Source organism: Tenrec ecaudatus, chromosome 11, assembly GCF_050624435.1.
Source record: "Tenrec ecaudatus isolate mTenEca1 chromosome 11, mTenEca1.hap1, whole genome shotgun sequence".
Taxonomy (NCBI): Eukaryota; Metazoa; Chordata; class Mammalia; order Afrosoricida; family Tenrecidae; genus Tenrec; species Tenrec ecaudatus.
In genome coordinates this window covers 8,767,642-8,791,677 of record NC_134540.1, presented here as the reverse complement: position 1 = coordinate 8,791,677, position 24,036 = coordinate 8,767,642, and the positions used below count along the sequence as shown (strand labels likewise).

At 53.0% G+C, this 24,036-nt stretch overlaps 1 protein-coding gene across 2 annotated transcripts in view; it reads right to left on the bottom strand.

Moving 5' to 3' along the window:
- SACS (sacsin molecular chaperone) overlaps nucleotides 1-23,717 on the bottom strand; it is a 45,159-nt gene extending 21,442 nt beyond the window's left edge. The window contains exons 1-8 of one of the 2 annotated variants that reach the window (XM_075562824.1): nucleotides 23,473-23,717; nucleotides 23,183-23,333; nucleotides 12,902-12,989; nucleotides 11,467-11,552; nucleotides 6,608-6,719; nucleotides 5,381-5,527; nucleotides 2,046-3,549; nucleotides 989-1,080 (exon numbers count right to left, since the gene is read on the bottom strand). In XM_075562824.1, coding sequence (XP_075418939.1) covers nucleotides 989-1,080; nucleotides 2,046-3,549; nucleotides 5,381-5,527; nucleotides 6,608-6,719; nucleotides 11,467-11,552; nucleotides 12,902-12,989; nucleotides 23,183-23,333; nucleotides 23,473-23,483 — 2,191 coding nt within the window. In that variant the 5' untranslated portion in view covers nucleotides 23,484-23,717. Of the gene's footprint in view, nucleotides 1-988; nucleotides 1,081-2,045; nucleotides 3,550-5,380; nucleotides 5,528-6,607; nucleotides 6,720-11,466; nucleotides 11,553-12,901; nucleotides 12,990-23,182; nucleotides 23,334-23,472 lie in introns of those variants that run through there. The other variant, XM_075562825.1, reaches the window with a different exon arrangement.
- Between the last annotated feature and the right edge of the window lie 319 nt (nucleotides 23,718-24,036).

Here is a 24,036-nt window from a genome sequence, read left to right as displayed (position 1 = left end):
GATGTTCGGATTGAAGATTTACTGTTCAAAACATGATTGGAAACGAAAACTTAGAGGAAGAGAGAGAGAAGTATTCAACTTACATCAGAACCCACTGAGGGCAGAGTCGTCAGAGCCTAATAAGTCAGGGGCTAGCATTTACCTGTACTAGAAAACACCCATCACAAAACACAGGCTTTACAGACGTCAGCAGCAGGGCGACCTGGGACCTCCCACGCCCGTCCCTCAGAAAGACAGGCTCAGCGGACCTACCGCTCTTACAAGAGAGAGGACACTCGCAGAGGTTGAAAGATAATATTGAACTTAGAACCATGGCATTTTTCTCCCCAATTATTCTGTAGACACCGAAAATGCATGCGACATCCAGGCCACCCATCACAGCAGAAGGTTCTGTGGAATTCTCTTTCCTAAGGCTTTGGGGCTCCTCTTCTTGTCTGCGCGTCCCTGGAGAGAATTACATCCAACACAGATCCCGGACAGTGGCCTGGAACTGTGGAGGCCCCGGGCTGTGGGGAGGAGGGATACTAAGAAGGCGCAGCCCTGGGAGGACGCTCCTCGGCTGAAGGCAAGAGCTGACCCTCTTCCCTCCCTGTCTGTCTGTGAGGCTGAGCGAGGAGAGGCGCCTTCGTGGCCACCAAGGCTTTGAGGGATGACACTGGGGGTCGAATGAGAGAGGGACATGGGGGTGGGGGGCACGTGGAAAGCGGTAACGTGTGGCCACTGGGTGTGAGCATCCTGCCGCTATCAGTGCACACCCGTGCATCAGGCGCAGTGCAATGCTCCCCTGCTTTCCTCGGGCTCAGAACGGCTTCTGAGACATCTTAAGATGCAACCATTAAATCCTTATACGCAACTGTGGGTTGCACAGGCCTCAAACAGACACGCACTGGCATTTTTTTAAATCGGTTCACCTTAGCAGTGTTTTGATTTGCTTTTTCTCATCTGATTTGGTATTGTTTGAAATAGAATCACTAGGAACCCATCATACCTCTGGTTTGCGCAGCTTCTTTTAAAGCAGCTAGTACGTGAGGCTTCAAGTTCTCCAGGAGAAATCTTCCTTCGAGACCTGGGAAAAGGGACCTAATAGGAGAAAGGAAGCATGACAATATCATTATAATTTTCTGATCAACTCCGGCTTCCAAACAAGCTACTGTCCCTGCTCTGTGAGGCAAGGGTGAAGGAAGGCGGCCCATCAAATGGCAATCACGTTTGATCAGATGGTAAGCTTTACTTTAAAACGTGAGGATGCCAGACAGGGTATCCAAATTCAGCAGCATCCTAAGAAGCCTGGAATCAAATCAGTTCTGTCTTCTGAGATGTCGCCCGCCCGCAGAGTCACACAGAAACAATGTCTTTTCAGGAGCATAAGGCACTGTCATCAAAGAAAGTCATCATGAACTCCTGGTCACCACCGAAAGGATTAATAACTAACGAACTGTGAATTCACTAAATAAGTAGCGACTAGCCAATTGCTGTGAATACGTCACTTCGATACGTCACTTCGTAATGACGGCTTTCACTGTTCTGTTACAACAGTTGCTAAGAAACACAACTGCTTGGAAGACAGGTCTTGTTTTTGTTTTTTCCCCTTAACCCAGAAAACCTGTGGATGCTTTTAAACATTAAAATTTTAAGGGAAAAAATCCCACCTGCGTGAATATTTCCACAAGTAAAATATGCTAACATTTAAAGTCTGTCAGGGGCCCTGTCCGGGTGGTTCCTGGTTACAAGTAGAGCAGATAACTACAAGGCCAATGGGGATTTCGACCCCACCAGCTGTCAGTTCCCCTAAAGACCTCCAGCTTGGGAAACCTGGAGGGTCAGTTCTACCCTGTCCTCAAACTCAGAAACTCAGTGCCATAGAGTGGATCCCAGACTGTCACTCTTCACGGGAGCCGAGATAGCCCCATCTCTCTCCCACCAGGATGTGTCACCCGCTAAGCCACGGGAGCTTCTACCTGTCCTGGAGGGTCACTACAAGTAGGAGTGGCTTCGTTCCCAGGGAGGGGTCTGCTGGGACCCGGGGGTGGGGGCGCAGGCGGTACCTGGGGAACTCCTCCGAGGGAATGTAGACAACGTCCTGCTCGGCGACCGAGGAGGAGAAGGGCACGAAGCTCCCGCTCTGCAGCGGCAACAGCTCCAGCCCCAGCAGCTCGCCGTAGGCCTGGTCCGACAGCACGAAGGCCAGCAGCTGCAGCCGGTCCTCGGCGCCGGCCGCCGGGGGCGCCTTGCGCAGCACCTGCCGCACCAGCGCCGGCGTCACCCGCTTCACCGGCCGGGCGCCCGCGGCCGTGGCCAGGTGCGCGGGCACCTGGGCCACCGGCCTCCCTGAGCTCTGCAGGTAGTTGAGCACCGCGCCCGTGTGCGCCAGGCCCTCGTCCAGCTCTGAGAAGTGCGCCTGCTCCAGGCGCACCCACTGGCGGCCGGCCGAGTAGATGACGGCGTGCTGGAAGAGCAGGCCAAACAGGGGCTCGAGGACGGGCCGCCAGGGCGCCTTCACGCGCTCCGCGGCGGGCCACAGCTCGTAGATGGCTGCCGGCGACAGGGCGAAGGCCGGGTCCCCGCCCGCCTGCTGCCGCGCGATGCACGCCAGCACCAGCGAGGCGTAGGCCTGGGGCACCACGCTGGCCACCAGCAGGTCGTTCCACACGGCCGCGGGGTCCCGCCACTGGTCCAGCTCGCGCCACTTGATGCTCCGGCGGTTGTCGGTGAGGCCGAAGAAGCCGCTGACGTGCACGGGCAGCCCCGTGCGGCTGTCCTCGCCCGGGGGCAGCGGCAGGAAGCAGAAGGCTTTGCCCGCGAAGCCAGCGCCGGCGCCCGCGGTGTCCCCGGCTGCGCCCGCGCCCGCATCGGCGGCGTCCCCCACCGGGCCGGCCAAGGGCACGGCGATGGCGACGAGCGGGAGGAACTTCAGCTCGTCGGCCAGCGCGTCCAGCTGCCCGCAGACGCCCCGGCCGCCCACCCCGCTGCACAGCAGCCAGGAGCTCTCGCGCGCCGCCTGCGTGGCCCCATCCTCCAGCGTGATGTGCAGCGGGTACGTGGCGCAGGTGATGCTGTCGCTGGGGACTCGGTGGCAGTAGTCGCGGACGGCGGCGCCCAGCACCCGGAGGGCATCCGGCCGCTCGCGAGCCGGGCTCTGGTTCTCGCTGGCCGTCACGCGGAACAGCAGCCGCTCGGTGCCGTCGGCCTGGCGCACGTGCAGCGACACGGCCTGCACGCTCTGCAGGAAGAGCAGCACCGTGTCGGCGTCGGCGCGGAACGACTCGAACAGCTCCAGCACCTTCTGCTGGTCGTACAGGTTGCAGCTCAGCTGGGACGGCTGCCGGCGCAGGGGGAAGCGGAAGAAGGTCCCCGGAAAGTGGCCTTCGCGGAACGTCTCCTCGGTGCTGCCGAAGATGCCCAAGAAGGGCGCGAACTGGTCGGAAAGCCGGCCGATCTCCTCGCGGTCCTCCCTGAGGTTCCAGCACTGGCCGGATTCGTGCGGGCCGAAGAGCGTCTGGTGGGGATCCAGCATCCCAATCTGGCTGCCGCTGAAGATGCAGGGGACATCTGCAGAGAGAAATGCAACAGGGACATGCACGGACCGGCCAAGAAAACATCCACAGCCGGGATGGCCCCTGAAGTTCAGGGCGCGATTACCTTCGCACAGCCGGAGACTGGGGGGCGGGGTGGGGTGGGGTGTCTTCCCCTGCAGCTACTGCAGGGAGCTCCAGGGTGGCAGGCAACCGCTTAAGTTGCTGCGCTATTTTTGAGCAGACACCCCCGACACCAGAGCTGATGGCAAGAGGCTCGAGATAAAAAAAGCAGCCCCGCCCCCACCCCCATGGGCCCCAGGCCAGTTCATAAACCCAGGCTCTTCCAGGGTCAACGGAGGATCGATTAGTGCCCGCTGCCACCAAAATGTGGTGTGATCCTCAGATGACTGGCACACAGAAAACACCCTTTAGCTCTGGAAATAGAACTCTGACCATGAGAAGTACGAATGACCTTGGACAGAAGTCCCTGAAGTTAATATAACACAGTCCCCCTGGAATCAAACCTGCTACGGAAGCTGCTCTAGAATTTGAGAAAGCAATACCTGCCGCTATGTTCACGGTCATGTTCACGTCTCTGCTATGGGCATGGAATGAGGTACAGGTGAGAGTCTCCCCTCTGACCTCCTCCTAGAGACTCAGTGTCCAGGCTGAGTCTTCAAACACACTCAGTCCCTTCAGATCCCCATTGATGGCCCCTCACCGTGACCCTATAAGACAGGGTCGAACTGACCCTGCAGATTTCTGAGGCTGTAACTGTTCAGGAGAGTAAACAGGAGCAACTGCTGGTTTCAAACTGCTGACCTTGCAGTTAACGGCCCCAAACGTAACCACGACACCATCAGGGCTCCGCTAAATCACATAAACTTCTCTGAGGAGGAAGCAATCCCAGTCTCTTTGAAGTAATAAACACAGGAGCAGAGCTACCGCGAAAGCCCAAAAGAAGACCCAGCCTGGAAATGCAGCAGGCTTGCTCAAAGGGGGTCTCAGCCAGTGACCCAACATCCATCCCTTGGCCTCAAGCCATCCCAGATGTGGCATGGGTCCATGTGTTATTCCTGCAGCCCGCCTGCACTCACTCCCAGGAGGGTCGCCATTCGGGTGGTAAATCACAGGGTCACCTGAGTTAGAACCCTAGGCCTGCCCGCTCAGACCCTCCTTCCTTCTCCGGCAAGAAACCATTTGAAACTAAACCATAACAGGGGCCATTTAACTCCACGAAAGAAAGTGTGTCTATAAAGAGCTGCATAATAAGGGTGAGGAGTGTGGAGTTTGCAAAATCCACCGTGTCCTCTTAGTGACGGCGTCACTGGGCACAGTTTACGATGACAAGTGTCCACCACAGGAAGCCTTGGTCTTTCACGGTCATCTTGAACACACTCAGAATTCTACGAGCAGGATTTTCAGGAGACAGAACTAGAGAAGGGACCCAGAGGTGCGTCAGAAATCTAGTCTGTCAGTTATTGATGTCTTGCTGTCCCCTTTCACCCACCTTGCCCCAATTATCATAAAAATACCTACAAGATGATCTTCAGAAACGAGTTTGCCTGAAGCGTGTAAGAGGTTTATTTAGAGAAACCAGCTTCATCATGAGGCATTTCCAAAGCAGCTGTTTTAAAGCTAGCAGAACATGACTTACTAGCCGACACCAATAGGCTGGATCATGATGACCTTCACGCAGGACCACGTGATGGGGTGCTGCAGTGACTTCAGACACACTAAGTCCTGGGCATCCTCCTTGCCCCTGAGAGAAGAAGCTGGGAGAGGTGCCCTTAAGATCACAGCGCCTCTGAAGTTCACCAGAGAAATGCCATTGCAATAGCAAAACTGAAAACCCAACACTGTACCTGTTATGTGGTAGACAGAATTAAAGCCAATTCCAAATCTTCCGACCTTCAAAGGATCATCCTTTTTCCGGCTCCTGGCTATTTCTTGGATGCCGTCCCAGTCCTCGGGGGTGAAGACGGCATTGTTGTAAGCATACAGCGCGGAGCCTGGGAAGGAGAAAGCACAGGCGGTGTGCTCAGAACCAAGGAGGTCCGAGGCTTCCGCTCTACGGAGATCCGGCCGGGAGGATGAAGACAAGGTGTGGCGTGAATGGGGTTCCCAATGCAAATGAAAACACAAATCCAGGGCGGAGTATTTACTGCCTTAGACAACTTGGCTGAGGTGGCTCAGGCTCCTGGCGACCGCAGGGGCCATGAGGGACGCCTGGCCTGTGTTGTGCCATCTCATGACCTGGGGTACAACAGAGGCACTGCAGTGGCTACGTCGGTCGGCATCCCTGGTCTCCACTATGGATGCGAGTGGGGGAAGCTGGAGATTAGGGACCCCTAATTAGGGAGAGCTCTCTTGTGGATTTCCTGCTTTTTCCCCATCCCCGCCTCTCTGCCTGTCTTTCTTCCCACCCTAACCTGTACAGCCTCTGATGACTTTCCAAATGTTCAAGTGTGGCTACAGACTGTATCTGGGACGGGCAGACAGTACTCATCTTGACTGGTATAATCTCATTCAAAAGAACTCACTGTCATCGGCTCAATGCCAACTCATAGTGACCCTATAGGAAGGGCAGAACTGTCCCTGTGGCTTTCTGAGGCTGTAATTCTTCATGGGAGTAGAAAACCCCATCTCTCTCCAGAGGAGTGGCTGGTAGCTTTGAACTGCTGACCTTGAGGATCCCAGCCCAGTGGGTAACCACTATGCTGAAGGGTCCTGTAAAACTGCTGACCTGGCAGATGTGTTCTATACACCACCTTGGGAGCTTCAGAAAGTTCATGGAGAAATGGGATTGACAGATAATGGCATTTTTTCCACAAAACTTTAAATCCCTATCAAGACGCATCGCACAACTGCATTGCTTCTTATTGTGTTTTGAGCTTTTTATTCTTTGTCTTCTAAAATCACCAATAGCTTTCACCACCAAAAGCTAAGAGAAACACCTGAACAATGAAGCTGAGCAGACAGGCAGCGAGCCACGAACCAGGGTGGATTGTCCTGTCCCAGCATAGTCTAAAGCACGAAAGGTCATGCTCGTCAGAAAGCAAACCGTGCTCCTAGCTCTGGGCTGCTCTCACCCTGGTACTGCACCATGTCTTCCGACCACAGCGTCTCCGTCCCATACTGAGTCTCATCGTACAAAAACTTAACTTCTGTGGCCCCAGCATCTTCTGCATTCTGAATCAATTCCTAAGTACAAACACACACCAAACAATAGAGATGGTTAACAAGGGGGTCATCTACTGGCTGGCGTTCTTTACTGACATGATTGTTAAACAAAGAGCCTAACAAAGGAAACCTACTGCTCCATCGCCTCCGTGGAGAGCACATATGAAGGGGCTTCAAGAAGTCGGCGGAAGAACTGCTCTATCCTTGAATGCCTTCTTTCCACAAACTTTTTGAAGCCCCTCACGCACAGGAGTGGAAGGCTGAACAGAGACTGCGTTCTTCTCCAGCTCCATGTAGAGGATCTGGTTCTCTGCGGAGGAGCCCCGGGGCACTCTGGGTTAAGTGCTGGGCTGCCAACCACAGGGTCGGCAGTCCAAGCCCACCAGCAGCAACGGGAGAGAATAGTGTGGCAATCGGCTCCCGGAAAGCTTTACCATCTCAGAAACCTCCAGGAGCCGTTTCTGCGCTGCTCCGCAGGGCCACTGTGAGCCAGAAGGCTCTCCATGGTAGTGGGGATGGCCTTGGGGATTGTAGTCTGTTTTTGTTCAAAGGTATCGCTGCACTTCCACCATGACGTTAACCTTTTAGCACACATGAAAGGTAGCCCAATGGTGAGCGCTCTTCAAAAACTGGCCTCGGTGGAGCGTCAGCTAAGCAAACTTGCTTCTCCTGGGATAGGACGGATCCACCCCTGGAGGAGGACATCGGGTTTGGTAAAGCGGGGGGGCAGGGAAGGAGAGGAAGGCCCTCAACGAGGTGGCCTGACACGGTGGCGGCAACAATGGGCTGGCGCATAGGAACCATTGTGAGGATGGTGCAGGACCAGGCGGTGTTTCATTCAGTGGTGCAGAGGGTCACTATGGGTCAGAACTGAGTCGATGGCACCTGAGAACACCCACAACAACTAGACTCAGGAGTCAGAAAAAGCCCAACAGTTAACCAAAGGAGGCTTGAATCCGAATCCCGAGTTTGCAGAAGGCTACAGATGACGGTGACAGCCGCAGATCCACTGCAGGGTCCGCACCAGGATTAAGGCTCTGGCGAATCCCCTCTGACCACTGACCAGGGACGTGAACAGCGAAGAGCCTTGCGAACAGACATAGTACATTGGAAAGTGTGTCACTGAAGACATCGCTAAGTTAAAATTTAGCACCTTATGATGTGAGCACCCTTTTGAGCCCTTTTAAATTTGTTCTGGTTTTTCATAGTGTCTGATTTCTTTTCTATTTGAGGTTTTTATTATTTTGTTATCGTTGGTGGTTTTTATTTTTATTTTTATTTTTGTACATTTTTCTGTGTTTGGAATCCAGGATAGCTCTAGAATGGCAGCAGCTGGGCTCACAATTTAAGGTTACAGCAGGGGAGATCGAGGTGTGAGGAGAATGAGGAGCTAACAATGGGTACAGGAATGAAAAAATGTTCTAAAATTGATTGTGGGATGACTACACAACTCTTTCACTGTGCCTGTTAAAAAACGAATTGTATGATATATGAATTATATATAAAAATTGTCATTAAAAATAATAATAATAAAACTTGACATAAATTTCAGAGATCTCATGTGTGATCTAGTGTGTGCATGCCTAGTCCCACCTAAGTAAAAGTGAACAGATAATAACTTCCTGGTGAGCTCCAACTTAGAACAAACGAAAACCCAAGGGCCATGTTTTAAACAAAAGTGTCTTTGGAAATTCAGTAGGTTTACCCTACAGCATCTGACTCATAAACCTCTAACCTTGGGAGAGAACAAAGCCCAAGTTAAAGGTGGTCCACCCACTGCCATCAAGTCAATCCTGACTCATCGCAGCCCTACCGACAGGGGAGAACAGCCACTGAAGGTTTCTGAGCCTATAAGATCTTTACTGAAACAAACAGCCTCGTCCTTCTCCCAACGAGTCGCTGGTGGGTTAAAACTGCTGACCTTGCGGAGAGCAGCCCAACCTGTAACCCTCTATGGAGGTGAGCAAGCACTGGAGAAGGGCAATTCTAGAGCCCTGACCAGAGAGCACAGGGGACCCTGCGTCTGCTGAGAGGCAATGACTGAGGGGACAGTACAGGAACAAAGAACTGCTTTGAGATCAAGTACAGCTTTCAGTTCAGCCAGTGGATTCCTAAAGTCAGAACCAAAACCAAACCCACTGCCGCTGAGTCAACTGAGCGTCAGGGAGTCTTTATCTCACCAACTGCTTTAACAGAATGAACATCAGTGTTTGGACCTCACCTGTCCACTACCTTCTCAGCAGCCCCATCTTTCCTAATTGCATGCCTGTCTGTTTCTCAAAGATTTTTGGAACCTATCAAGATCCTTAAAAATCAGCCATTGTATTTGCACTGGGCCACGAAAGGTGATGGCCTAGGTCTCCTTGCCTTCTAAGGTGCGCACCATGTCTCCAACGATCGAAGGTCGCTAGAATGCACAGGGAACAGCGGTCACAGTGAGCCAGTCATGAAACAAACGTGGGCAACCAGCAAAGTGGCCAAGCGGGTCGTCAGTTTGACGTCAACGTTTCAGAACTCTGAGCGCTCCCTTCTGACCTGACAGGCCCCCACGCCCGTCCCGCCCACTAAGTGTCCACCCGCTGCGTTCCACCTCTCTTGACCCCAGCGCAGCCGAATACCCGCTCTCCTCCCATCTCCACTTTCCTAAGACAGCCCAAAAACCAGACTCATGGCAGGCCTCCCATGGGTTCCGGAGACTCCACGGCTCTAATTGCTGGTGGGAGTAGAAAGCCCAGGCTTTCTCCTTAGTTGCTGCTGATGGTTTCAAACCGCAGACCACGCGGATCGCAGCCACTGCGCCACCAGGGCAAACATAGTCAGCATAGAAATCATTCCAGAGTCAACACAGAAATCATTTTCAAATTAACTTTCTCAGAGGACCGACTGACCTGACTCCAGCGCGTCGCCACCATTCCAACCCTAGAGGGCGCAGCGAGCCTCGATCAGAGCCTGTCCCTGCAGGGCTGGGGACCTCGGGGAGCCTCAGGCCCAAACCCACCCATCTCCTCCTCCCAGAGTTCTGCGGGGACGATCAGCCTCCTCTCTCTCCCACAGGACCACTGGCGGGTTTGAACCGCTGACCTTGTGGCTAGCAACCCAATGCATCACCTAACCAGCAGGCTCCTCTATTCTGTTCCATTTGTTTGAATGAAACCCTCGCTGGTGTGCCACAAAAGAACGTGAGTTGGTTTCCGTTGTACTTGTCCTCCTTTTGCACCGCCCAGACCAGTGTCTGGGTCTGATGGGTAAGGAGTCTGGAGGGGTTTTAGGCTACGACCCTCCTTTTTCTCACTCTCTCTCTCTTTTAACCTTACATGTATTCTCTTTTTTTCTCTCTCTGTTATTTGTAGAACACAAAGAAAAACATACTCTATGTAATGGCAGAGCCATTGTATCAAAACAGTGACATTGTCCAGTAAACGGCGGCTGACTGTCATTCGTCCCTCCTCCAGGGTGCCTTTAAGCAGGCCCAAGCCTCACTAGGAAAGCTGACACAAACCCACTCCCACTCACAGGGACCCTACAGCACAGGGCAGTACTGGCCCTGGGAGTGCCCACGATTGTGACTCGTTGAGGGAGAAGAAAGCTTCAGAGCGGCTGGTGGTTTCCAACTGCCGACCTTGGGGATCATAGCCCAAATCATGTGCACCAAGCCACCAGGGCTCCTACAAACATACCACGGAGCCAGAAGGCTGCTGGGGGCTCAATACTGGCGGCATGTCAACAAGAAAGAAGCCATGAGCAAGAGCGAGCAGCCAGCACTGGTCTAACGTCACAAGTAATTAAGGAGGCTCCTGAAGAGGCTGAGATGCAAAATCCCATCTGTTGCACAATCTTGCTCCACTTTTCGTCTTGGTTGGTTGGGTCGTTTTGTGTGTGTTGTGTTTTTGTTTTGTTTTGTTTTGTTTTGTTTTTTCAGGATAATGAGTCTAGTCAGACTAAAAGAATATATACTAAGAAATAAACTCAACAATTAAAATAATAAGCCTATTAATAAGCTCTCCCAAATTCAACAAGCCTCCCAAACCCAGGGACGCAAAGAGGCTTCTGGAAGTGGGCTTTCTCTGGTTTTGTTTCTTTGTGGGTGCAGCTGGTCTTTGAACACAGTGCTACGGAGTCCATTCCAACTCTAAAGGCCCTGCAGGGAGAAGGAGACTGGCTCCATAGGGTCTTCGAGGCTGTGGATCTTTATGGGGTGGGCAGCCTCACCTTGCTCCCGTGGACCAGCTGGAGGGGTTTAAATCAGTAACGCCATGCAACCAGCAGTCCCAGGTCTAGCCCCTCAGGGTTTGGTTGTTTCGTAAAAACCAAACTCGCTGCCATCGTCGTCGTTGTTGTTAGGTGCCATCGAGTCGGTTCTAACCCATAGGGACCCCGTGCATGACAGGACAAAACTCTGCCATCGACTCGATTCCACGTCATAGGAACCCTACTTGACAGGGTGGAGCGGCCCCGCTGGGTGCCTGAGACTTAATTTTCATAGGAGTAAACAGCGGCTGGTGAGTTCAAACCGAAGACCTCATGCCCCCTCTACTCTGCAAAATGTTTCGCAGAACTTGTCCCTGGGGACACTCTCCTTGTGGAGCTCAGCACGTCCCTGGGCCCCAAGTACTGCGCTGAATGCCTCTGCACATAAATACACGCGATCACTCAAAACCAGCTGAAAGTGTGATCGCTTAAAACACTACACAGACTTCTAAGGAAACAAGACGACATCTTGTTATTTTTTTAAGAAAGCAGACATACAGGGAATACATATATGCCCTACCTTAAGAATCTGCCCCCCTTCTGGGTATCTTCTTAAAATATCCTTGAGAAAATCAACGAGTGGCGGGGTTGTCTGGCCAAACCGACCTGAAACAGAGAACACAGTTAAGAAGAAGTGGAGACAAGCCCCAGAGCCCATCTCTCCCCAGCTACCAGCTCCCCAGCATAGGCATAATCGCACTCCTTGAGGAACCAGCTCCCTGTGGTGCCCTTCCTGAATTTTTACCTGATGTAGAAAAGTGAGGGCAACCTTACTAAATCCTAAGCTTTTTAATGGGAAGCCAAATAAAATTCATAAAGATTATTCATGCAAAAGCTAAGCGCATGGTAGGGAGAGAGGGCGTCAGTATTCGGCATCACGGGGGGGGGGGCCTCTGTGATAAAATAGGAGCCTAGTGGCGCAGTGACTAAGGGCTCAGCTGCTGCTCTGCAGCAGAAACTTGCAGAAGGTTGCTAGCCATCTGCTTCTGTAAGAACACTCTGGAACACTCTATGGGACAGGTCTACTCTGGCCTAGAGTCACCGCGCGTTGGAATCGACTTGGCGCACAACAACCTTGCTGACAGAGAACCATCTACAGTTCATGAGGCTCCTTATCCGACCCTCAGTACTCAGCCCTACCCTTCATGCTCAAACTTAAACCCTTCTTAAACCCAAACCAAAACCACTGGCCTCAAGTCAGTGCTGACCCCCAGGGAGCCTACAGGACAGAGAACTGCCCCTTTTGAGCATCTTTCCTGGGAGCGAAAGCCCCATCTTTCCCCATAACAGCACTCACTACCACACTCTTCATACGCAATCATAGCGTGTGTGATCATCATACTCTGCAGCACTCAGCCCTGTCTCGGGTCCTCACACCTCTCCTCCATGAGCTCAGCCACGCAGCCTGACCTCTCTGACCGCCAGCGTGGCACGGTCCCTCCCACTGGCTGTCTGGTGCACTCCCGAAAGCCTTGCCTCAACTAGAGACTCCTGGCAGGAATACACAGGCCACTCTAGGACAGGTGGGGAGGGAAGCAATTTCTCTGATACATAGATTTAAAACACACGACTCTGCATTTCAGTAAAAAAGAAATCTGTGCTTTCAAAGATCAAAATCATCACTATTTGCATGATTTTGGTAGAGTTGTCCACAAAGCCCGAGCCCGTGCTTCCCCCGAATGGGACCCTGTTTCCTTAAGCTCCTACCAAATTCATTTGTCACTCCCCTCCCCGATACACCCTGTTCCCCAGTTTCCCCTAAACTCATCTCCATGCTATACTAGGGGGGAGGGAAGGGGGTGCTGCAAAAAGTGTGTGGACAAACAGAATCAAAAGATAAAGGAAAATTTCCCCAAACTTCCCCCTAGTTCACTTTCAGTTCAGTTCAAAAGCACAATCTTCAGACAATTAAAAATGACAAATCCTCACGGAGAAAAAAAAAATCAATCTTCTACCTCCTCCTTTTAAGCCTTTCGATTGAAGAGTGACAAAGAGATGAGAGTCTTTGGAAACCAGATCTCCAATCTTGGTCCAGTCGGGTAACTGAGAAAAAAGACAAGAAAGTATATTAGCTTCAAGAGAGCGCCTGTTCTTCTAAATTTCACCTCTTTTCTTCCCTTTGAGTCAATTCTGACTCAAAGGAACTTCATGCAGGGTTTCCGAGGCTGTACATCTTTATAGGAGCAAACAGCCTCACCTTTTCCTCAAGGACTGGCTTGTGGGTTTGAACTCCCAACCTTAGCGTCAAAACCCAATGCTGAACTGACAGCACGGTGGGGCTCCTTCCTCATAGGGGATGGTGCTTGCTAACTATTCTCATCAGGAAATAAAGTTCTCTACCAGAGAAATGACTATTCTAGAGAACATAAGTCTAAGTGGAAAATTCCTCTGAAATTTTAAAGTATTTTTCTTTCAAAGTTACTGATAAAATAGACACATTTGTGCTTTAACACAATTTAAATTTTTGATGATGAGTCAGAGACATTAACATGACCCTGATTGCCCTTTGATCGATGTTTCCAGAGCTCAGTGTTCAAAATAGAGCTTCGTAGGACATTACCACCCTCCAAAAATTGACTTTTTGTTAGCAAAAAAAAAAAAGTTTTAAGGCCTCTAATATATGAACATACTATGAAGGCAGGAGAAAGATGAGGCTTTCCGCTCCCGTGGAGTTACACTCTCAGAAGCCCACAGGGCCACTTCTATCCTGTCCTAGGGGTTGCTGGGAGTCGGAATCCACTCTCCGGCAGTGTCTTTCTTATTTAATATGTTACTATGCACTTTAAGTCTGTCGGAAAGGATAATACCAACTGGCATTGCATGGACTTCAACTCCTGGGGGCCTCCAGGGTGTCAGGGTCAAACTAAAACTATGCTTCGTCGTTTCCAATAGCTGAATTTTCAAAGGGGAAATTCTGTTGGTCTATTGGGAAGCTTGGTGTCGGAATCGACTCCATGGCATGGGTGTGGTTTGGATTTCCTGAGTGCTGAGGTTGAGTGGACAGGAATGATAATGGAGTTAAGGGTGAGCAGGAAATGTATGACAATACTCGGGTATGATAATGCAGGTTGTGGTTGAGAATGAAGGGTAGGGATTGGTAAGTCATGGTCAAGGTTGGGTAGTAACGGTATAATAACGGCGTCACTTATTTATCATTGAGGTGGTGGCTGTTTACAGCGGGCTATGCTGGGCCAGTTTCACAATCATCGTGTTGGAGTCCATTATTGCAGCCTCTGTGTCAATCCATCTCATTGAGAATCTTCCTTTTTTTCACTGCTCACCTCCACCACCACCGCCACCGCCACCACCACCACCACCTCCACCATCACCATCTCCACCATCACCACCGCCACCACCACCTCCACCACCACCACCACCTCCACCATCACCATCTCCACCATCACCACAGCCACCACCACCACCACCACCTCCACCACCTCCACCACCACCACCACCATCACCTCCACCACCTCCTCCACCACCACCACCACCTCCACCAACTCCACCACCACCACCACCTCCACCACCACCACCTCCATCACCACCTCCACCACCACCTCCACCACCTCCTCCACCACCACCACCTCCACCACCACCTCCACCAACATCACCTCCACCTCCTCCACCACCACCACCTCCACCACCTCCTCCACCACCACCACCTCCACCACCACCACCTCCATCACCACCTCCACCACCACCTCCACCACCTCCTCCACCACCACCACCTCCACCACCACCTCCACCAACATCACCTCCACCACCTCCTCCACCACCACCACGACCTCCACCACCACCACCTCCACCACCACCACCACCACCACCACCTCCACCACCTCCTCCACCACCACCACCTCCTCCACCACCACCACCTCCACCACCACCTCCACCACCACCTCCACCACCACCACCTCCACCTCCACAACCACCACCACCACCTCCACCTCCACCACCACCACCTCCACCACCTCCTCCACCACCTCCACCACCACCACCACCACCTCCACCACCACCACCTCCACCACCTCCTCCACCACCTCCTCCACCACCTCCACCACCACCACCACCACCTCCAACACCACGTCCACCGTAAAAAGCATGAGGTCCTTTTCCAGGGACTGCACTCTCCTAATAGTATCTGCGTTTCCCAGGAGCAATCTTACTGTATTTCTTCCCAGATAAATCTAAGGGTTTTTTTGTTTTGTGTTTTTTTTTCCTTCTGACAGTCCATGAGACTTCCAAGAGTTTTTTCTCCAACATCCTAAATCAAAGACATCGATTTCTCTCCAGTCTTCAGGTGCCCCTTCGTCCTCACCGTCACACGCTGGCTCTTCAACCCTTTAAAGGGGTCTTGTGCACCAGATCTGCCCCGTGCAATGCATCATCTGGTGTCTTACTGCTGCTTCCCTGCGCACTGATTATAGGTCCAAGTAACATGCGCTTATGGACAACGTCAACCTCTCGGTGTAGTGGGCTCCACGTTGCGCTGCTAAGCCCAGCGTCAGCAGTTCAAACCCATTCCTTGGGGGGGAAAGATGAGGGTTTCTGCCCTCAGATAGATCGCCTTGGAAACCCAAAAGGGTAGTTCTACCCTGCCCTACGGGGCTGCTATTAATCAGAACTGACTTGATTCCACTGAGGTGAGGGTCAAATACCAAAGGAGCCCTGCTATCGCTGTGGGCTAAAGTATTGGGCTCCTATCCTCAAGGTCAGTAAGCCAAACCCATCGGCTCCTCTGTGGGTGAAAGAAGAGGTTGCCTGCCCCCATAATGGTTTGCCATCTCAGAAACCATACATAGGGTCTCTGTAAGTCATGGTTGGCTTGATGGCAGTGGTAGAACTACCGTTGTTGTTGTTGTTGTTGTTGTTGTTGTTGTTAGGTGCCATCAGGTCAGTAGCGACCTTATGCTTAACAGAAGGAAACATGGCCCAGGGCTGCGTCATCCTCAATCACGCGTGTATGCCTGCACCCATTGCTGCAGTCACCGTGTCAGTCCATCTCTTGAGGGCCTTCCTCTGCTGTGCTGCCTCTACCTACTGAACATGATGAGCTTCTCCACGGACCGGTCTCTCCTGACAACATGTCCAACGTACGTGAGATGAAGTTCTGTCATCCTTGCCTCTAAGGAGCACTCTGACCGTATTTCTTCCAAGACAGACCGGATTGTCCTTTAGCGGTCCACGGTATTTTCAATGTTCTCTTGTGGTGCTGGAGAAGAACACCCATACAACCCAACAATTCCACACTTACGCACATACCCCAAAGGCCTGACACAGACAAGCACACGCACATCTTGTGGTGGTTGCAGCTCTCGTTGAAATCGCCAAATTCGTGGCAACAACTGAAATGGCCATCGAGTCATGCATGGGTAAGAAGCACGTGATGAACACACGCAATGGGCCTTGACTCAGCCATCAAGAGAAAGGGATTCTGATACAAACACGGCATGCGTGAACCTTGAGGATATTGTGCCATGAAAAGTGAATCAGAGTCGACAGGGCTGTCTGATGTCACTCATGAAGTTAGCATGTACACAGATATGAAAGTAGTGGCACAGCAGCGCGCTCCGCACTGGGCTGCAGTCCACAAGGCCAGCAGCTTGAAACCACCAGCCTCTCCGTGGAAGAAAGACGAGGTCTTCTGGTCCTCTAAAGAACCGCAGGCTCAACAATCCACCGGGACCCTGTCCTCTAGGGTCGCTGTGAGTCGGAATGGCCTGGCTGCGTGTGGATTTGGCGTTTGGGTTTAAAGCAGGAGGGAGGAGACATGTACTTAAGGAGGCGCAGTGGTTAGAATGCTTTGAATGAATGTTATTGGGGAGAGGCACGTTTAGAAATATGCAGCGAGGATAAAGAATGGTACCCTGAGGAGTACGCATAGACTCTGGTGAGATGACGCATATTGTATTGTATGTACATCTCTATATGGGAGCCCTAGTGGTATAGTGGTTATGATTGGGCTGCTAACTTCAAGGTCAGCAGTTTGAAACCACTAGTCACTCCTCGGGAGAAACACGGGACTTTCTACACCCATAAACAGTTATTAGTCAGAAGTGAGCCAATGGCAATGAGTTCCTTGGACATCTGTGTCTTGCTAATCTTTAAAATGTGGTGTGGAAGAAAGGCACATATGAGGATTATAACACTTGGAGTAGACTTTGGTGTATACCTTCCTTGAAATGGGCATTCCTGAAAAAAACTTTTTATGTCAGCGTTTGTGTCCCTTTACTTCTCATTATAACCCGTTGTCATCCAGCTGATCCCAACACCCAGTGACCTTACAGGAGAAAGTACAACTGCTCCCGAGGGCTTCCAAGACTGCGAGTCATGATGGGAGCAGACAGCCTCATCTCTCTCCCTCAGAGTGGCTAGTGGGTTTGAACCACTGACCTTGCAGTTAGCAGTCCAATGCTTACCCAACAGGGCCACCAGGGCTCCTGGTTTCTCATAATGATAGGGGCCAATGTGACCTCCCAGAGGCAAGCCACGGAATGCCTTTTTTGAAAAGTTCAATAATCCAAAGCTAGACCCATTTGCACAGCAGTCAGCTAAATCTTACCATGGAGAGCGGCCAACAACCCCCTGAGGCGCAAAGGCCAGGCCGGAGGCATGCTAGAATGACTCGCAGGAGGCGGGGGATGGGGCTGCAAATGTAGATTTCTACACTATATCCTGCATGATGGGAGACAGTAAAAATGATTTTAATTGCAGGGGGTAGGGCGGTCTGAGTAATTTCTTTTCTGAGAAGAGGGTAAGGTGGCAGGGCAAATACGTGTGGGAACCTTAGTCTTAAGAGGTTAACAGTCTTCAAAACCTGGCTCGAAACTTCTGGAGGATCACCTTCCGCACTTTCACTTTGACTCAGGGTAGAAGCAAGCCTTCGGCATTGCAAGAAGCTCAGTCAGAGTCAAGCTGACATCTCCCAGTGGTTTCTCCAAGGCTCACGTCCAACCTGTCCTAAGGAGGGCCCCCTGGCTCTCCCACCAACCCTGACCTCGGTTCAGGCTCTCACTCAATACTCCACCTCCAGAGACAGACAGCTCAGGGGACACCTTCTCTCCTTCCCCAAGTCACATGCCAGGGGATGTGGCATACGGGTCTCTGCACCCCATCTTCTGGGCTCTCGGGGCCACCCTTACCACTGCCATCGAGCCCATCCTGACGACCCGCAGCCACCCTACAGCCTGTCTTTCTCCCAGGAGCGGTTGGTGGGTGTGAACTTCCAACCTTGCGGTTAGCAGCCCAACGCTTACCCGACCACACCACCTGTCTCAAATTTGGATGAACAGTAAACATGGTATCAAGCACACACGCACACACACAAACATACACAATTAGTTGTGGGTAGCTATGTAATAAGATGTGTTGTCAATTTCATAAACAACGAAACTCAAACTGCACGTTGTGAATAAAAGAGCCCTGTGGCCCGCTTGGCTAAAGGTTAGAGCACTGGGCTGCTAACCAAAAGGTCGGCGGTTTGAACCCCCCAATCCCTCTGCAGGAGAGAGATGCGGCACTCTGCTTCAATGCTGACTCCTGGGATCCAACAGCACAAGGCAGAGCAGTCCCTGTGGTCTCCAAGAAGGGAACTCGACAGGAGTAGAAAGCCTTGTCTTTCTCCTGTGTTGTGGCTGGGGTGACCTTGTGGTTTACAGCCCAATGCATAGCCACTACACTCCAAGGGCTCTTCCGTAAAGACCACAGCCCTGGAAATGCCTACGAGGCCGTGTTCTTCCGGTCTGTAGGGGCACTAGTGGGACTGGACTCCATGGCAGTGGCTTGTTCGGCTTGGGGTTTCTGATGGGATCGTGTGTGCATATGTAGCAACCTAAAGGGTGTGGGGAAAGAGAGAGTTGTGCAGGCACGGGGAGAAGGCTTGGGCAAACACACAGGATCAACAGAGGGCTGGTTCTCTGGCTGGATCATCCTAAGTCCTCGTACATGAAAAAGCAAACTCATGGTCATCAAGGGTCACGGTGACCCTATGGGACAGGAAAGAACTGTCGCTTTGTTTGGGTTTCCACATGAGCAGAAAGCCTTTCTTCATCTTTGCCCTCGGGGCAGCAGGCGGGCTCCAGCCACTGACCTTGCGACCGAGCAGCCCCACACAGAGCCCTCTCCGCCACCAGGGCTCCGTGTGATCACCATGGGTGTTCATGGTTTTGCCAGTGACCTAGATCACTAAAAGACAAGGAATGAGTCTACTAGCGCACAGCTGCAGGGGCCCTGGTGACGAAGTGGTTATGGGTTGTGCTGCTAACCACAAGGCCAGTGATTCGAAACCCCAGACCAGCTCCATGGGAGAAAGAAGAGGCTTTCTACTCCCACAGAGTTATAGTCTGGGAAACCCACAGGGGCAGCTCTCCTCTGTCCTCTAAGGTGGCCACAAGTCGGCATTGATATCCAAGGCAGGCAAGCTGAGGGGCTGGCAGGAGGGTCCTCTTTACAGCAGGGAATGGCTTCCAGGCCTTCGAGGATGAAGACCAAGCAGAGCCTGTCTGGAAAACTAGACGTAGCTTCTCTCGGGGACAGCTGATGGTGCCGGCGGACGGTTATCGGGGACCTGTTTTCAGCCAAGTGCTTCTCCAAAGGGGACGTCAAGGGACCAGCAGCTCGGCGGGGCTCTCAGCTCTGTTCCCTCCTCTGGACCTTGTCCACATTCCCTATCATTCCAACTGGGCAAAGTCACTTTGGCCCTACTTGCTCCCAGATTCCCTGCAGTCCAGTGAAACACCCCCTCCCCCGCCCCCTAACGGCTGTCACTTCAGTCCATCTTGTTTGTAAACAGAGTGAGGCTAAAATCATTTGAGCAACTGTCTCCATTTGCCAGGCCCGGCCTCCCTACTAGACTGAAACCCACTCACCTACATTTGCTATAAAAACACAACTCCACCCCCATGCACACAAAAGGTATTGTGTCAATCTACACCCCAACACTTGCCCCTTGGCTCAGCTGTCAGAGGCAGCGAGGCCCTCCAAACAGCCCGGGAAAGTGCGAGGAACATTTGTGACCAAGAGAAGGGACTATTAAGTCAAGCCGTTCTCCCAACCTCCTGGTTTGAGACCTTTGGTGCCTTGGGTAGAGAGGGGCATGGAAGAGGAAGACGCCCAGAGGCTCCACCAGGATGAGGGGGCAACGTGAAAAGCTGGCAACCCCAGCTTACAGGTCAGTGAGAGCCCGAGACCAAGAAGAAGTGGTGACCAGAAAGCCTGGGGAGCGAGGATGCCCCTCCAGGGGACCACGCCCAAAGCCAACAAGACCAGCCTCTGGCAGGATTTGGTGACAGCTTCGCTTTCCTGCCTGCCTGCTCTGGGATGTCTGGGACCCTCACATAAGCTAAGAATAAAAATAAACTCTCAGAGGTTCTCACTGCCCTTAAGGTGATTCTAACCCAGCAACCCCACAGGACGGGGTAGAACGGCCTCTGTGGGTTTCGGAGGAGGTAAATCTTGATGCACGGAGACAGTCTCCTCCTCTCCCACCCAGGGCGGATCCTGCAAGTGACAAAGGAAAGGACAAGCCCTTCTGTCCAGTCCAGCGGAGGTGTGGAACCTGTTCTCTTGGAATGGGGAGGGCGGCCCTCTCCTGCGTTCTGGCCAGGCCCCACACTTGACTCTGTGACTTCCCCTCAGAAACCGATGGGGGTCGCTATGAGTCAGCACAGACTCAATGGCAGTGAGTGGACTTTGGGGGTTCGGAATGGCTCAAGCACCTCTTCCTGTTTTAAAAAGCTTCTTGCCTAGCTTTTAGCTACCCACCCCCATTAACCGCCCCACAGGTCCTTTACTGGCCGACACACGCCCATGGTCTCTACACCCAAGAAGAGTTACAGCCTTGGAAACCCAGGGGGGAGCAGTTCGACACTGTCCTAAAGGGTCACTGCGAGTCGGCATCGCCTGACAGCAGTGAGCTTCAGTTTCGAGGTCCTCTGCGGAGTGGAAGAGTAAACCCAGGTTCAGACCAATACTTGGGAGTCTGAGGCTTCCTTGTGGCCTTCTGCAGAATGAGCCAGTAAAGAACAAGCCCTGAGAGTTCAGTGATGTCCTATGTGTAATTCTAAACTTCTGAGGGTTTTCTGGGAATAAATGGACACACTATATGTGAAGTCCGGGGGGGGAGGGTGTGGGGGGAAGCAGCTGTGAACAGCAAGAGGCTTTCTTTCTTTCCTGCTTTCTCCCCCCCCCCCATTATGGAGACTTGGTGGCTTAGTGGCTATGCGTCGGGTTGCTAACAGTGCGGTCAGCAGTTCGGAACCAGCAGCCACTCCACAGGAGAGAGACAAGGCTTTCTACTTCTATAAAGAGTTAACAGCCTGGGAAACCCACAGGGCCACTTCTACCCTGTGCTATGGGGTCGCCCCTGTGAGTAAATATTATGGTTCTAACACATTTTATCAAAGCACAGGAGGAGAACCAGGTTCGCCTAGTTAAAGACCAGCTGGTTTCCAGTAGATTCTAACTCCCAGAGGCCCTACAGGGCAGAGCAGAACTGCCCCCACGGTGTCCCAGGTTCTACATCTTTCCCGTCACAGATTGCCTCATCACCTTCAGAATGGGCTGGTGGGTTCGAACCAACGTAGCTTAATCCACTGCACCACTGTTACTCCTCAGAATGCCCTCTCCAGCCCTGACCTCTCTCTCTCCCTTGAGCTTTGCCCTTAGACTTGCCACTGCCCACCAAGACTCGATGCTTGCCTGGTAGAAAGAAACCTTAGAAACACCTACAGTCAGTTCTATGCCATTCATGGTGGGCCTGGGAAAGCAGGCTGGAGACACCTTAAGCCACGTGTTATGTGCTTAAGCCTCTCAGCTACGTGCGCTCTCCCATGCTTTCATGTCCCTCTGCCAGCTGGACAACATAAAGCAAAACCAAACTCACGGCCATCGAGCCCATGCTGACTCAGAAGGACCCTGCAGGACAGGTAGAAGCGCCCCTGTGAGTGTCCAGGACTAACTCTCTAGAGGAGCGGGGAGCCTCGTCTTCTCCTGCAGGACAGCTGGAGGTTTTTGAATGGCGGGCCTTGTGGGTAGCAGCCCAACGAAGAACGCCTTATGCCATCAGGGATCCTTAACCGATGCTACAGTGTCCTTAATATAATTCCACCCCTCAAAAATAACAAGGCATCTATTAAAGTATGTCCAAAGATCCTCCCAGGTCTAAAGTTCAGTGATTCCACTTAAAAAGCAAAACACCTCACTGACATGGAGTTGATTCAGACTCACAGGGGCCCCATGGGACAGGGTAGAACTGCCCCTGTGGGCTTCCCAGACTGTTAACTCTTTACAGGAGTAGATGCCCCTCTTTCTCCCGTGGCGTGGCTGGTAGTTTCGAGCCGCTGACCTTGCCCTTAGCAGCCTGATCCATAACCATTATGCCACCAGGGCTCCTTCAGACTCCACAATGAGAACAAACCACAAAAAAAAAAAAAGCCTCTTGCTGTTGAGTAGATTCCAACTGATAGCAACCCTGTAGGACAGAGTAGAACTGCCCACAGGGCTTTCCAGGGGGTCATCTGTGGGGAAGCAGAGTGCACTCTTTCTCGCTGCAGAACTCTGAGTTCACACTGCATCCAAGCACTGCACCACTGCGCCACCATGAAAGCCATGAAAGGTGCAGCCATTTACTGGTAAGCCACTGAAGTGCATAAACCAACTAGAAAAGTATGAGAAATGATTAAGTCACTGGGCTGTTGAGAGAAGGAGAGAGGGAGAGAGAGAGAGACAGACAGAGAGAATAAAGAACACCTCTGGCTATTATAATGGGGAGGAAGATGAGGCTGTGTACTCCCATAAAGATTCACAGACTCAGAAATCTTAACCAGGCCTTATGAGTCGACATTGACTCATGGTTTGATCTCTGACTCTTGATACCCATCATAAAATTCCCTCCGTTTCAGGAAGTGAAAATTCAGATAAGCGAGTTGGCGCTCCATTCCAGAACGCAAAGGGTGTGATGGTGGAAAAGCATGAAAAAGGACGACTGGTGGTAATGATGGTTATATCCATTTTATGCAAGTTTTTCTTTGCAAAGCAGTTTTTCCGAGGTCAAGCATCCTTCAATGGCAGTGAAAATGCACGAAGACATCCACTTTCTCTGTGAGCTGGTCCAGGACCTTAGAGATCCTGCTCCCACATCGAAGGGCCGCGGAGTGCCTCTGCGGAGGCGGGGGGAGGGGGGTACATGGTCAGCGGGGGTCAGAAGGGACGCGAATGGAGGGCACGTGGGCACACTTTACCTCCTTGCTGCGGTGCCTCAGCTGCTGTTCGGCCGCCGGGAAGGCCGTCTCCGCCGCGATGAGCTCCTTCACGTGCAGGACGGTGGCGGAGGACGGCAGTTCGAATGTCCTGCAGCCCGTGCAGCTCGGGAGGACGGTCACCCGGACGCACCTGGTGCGAAACGCAAAGGGCTCAGCGTGGACGCGCGCGGGCGATCGGGCCACGTGGGGGGCGGGGGCGGCCACCCGGGTCCCCCTGCCCGCCCGCCCCGCCTCGGGCCGCGGAACCCCCCCGCCCAGACGCCGGTTACCTGTCCCCCATCGCGGGCGTCCTCAGCCGAAGGCCGCGGGCCTGTGCCGGGATCGCGCGCCGCTGAGCCAGCACCGCGCGCCGCGCCGGGTCACCGCCCGTGCCGCCCCGGGCGCCACCCCCACGCAGGGACCCGGAGCGCACGGCCGCCCGGCGCGGGCTGCGGCCGCCGGACTCGCATGGTCGGCCGGGCGCCCAGACGCGAGAGGAAGAGAGGAAGGCGCGGCCCGCGCCGGGGGTGAAGCAAGGCGGTGCCTGGCGCTGCCCTGGCCACCCGCGTGCACGCGCCGCCGGAACCGTTAGTCAGTCGAGGCCGCGCACCGCTCCGCACCGCCTTCGCACCCTAGCCCCGCCCCTCCACTGCAGGCCCCGCCCCATCCCCGCCCACCCTCTCCCAGCCCCACTTGCTCCTCGCTGGCCCCTCCCTCTCCTCGCCGCGCCCGCGCCGACCCCGCCCTCTCATCGCACCGCCCCGCCACTTCTCGCCCCGCCCCATCCCTCTCAGCTTCTTCCTCGTCGGCCCCGCCCCATCGTCCTCCTCGCCCCGCCCACTCTCTCCCAGCTC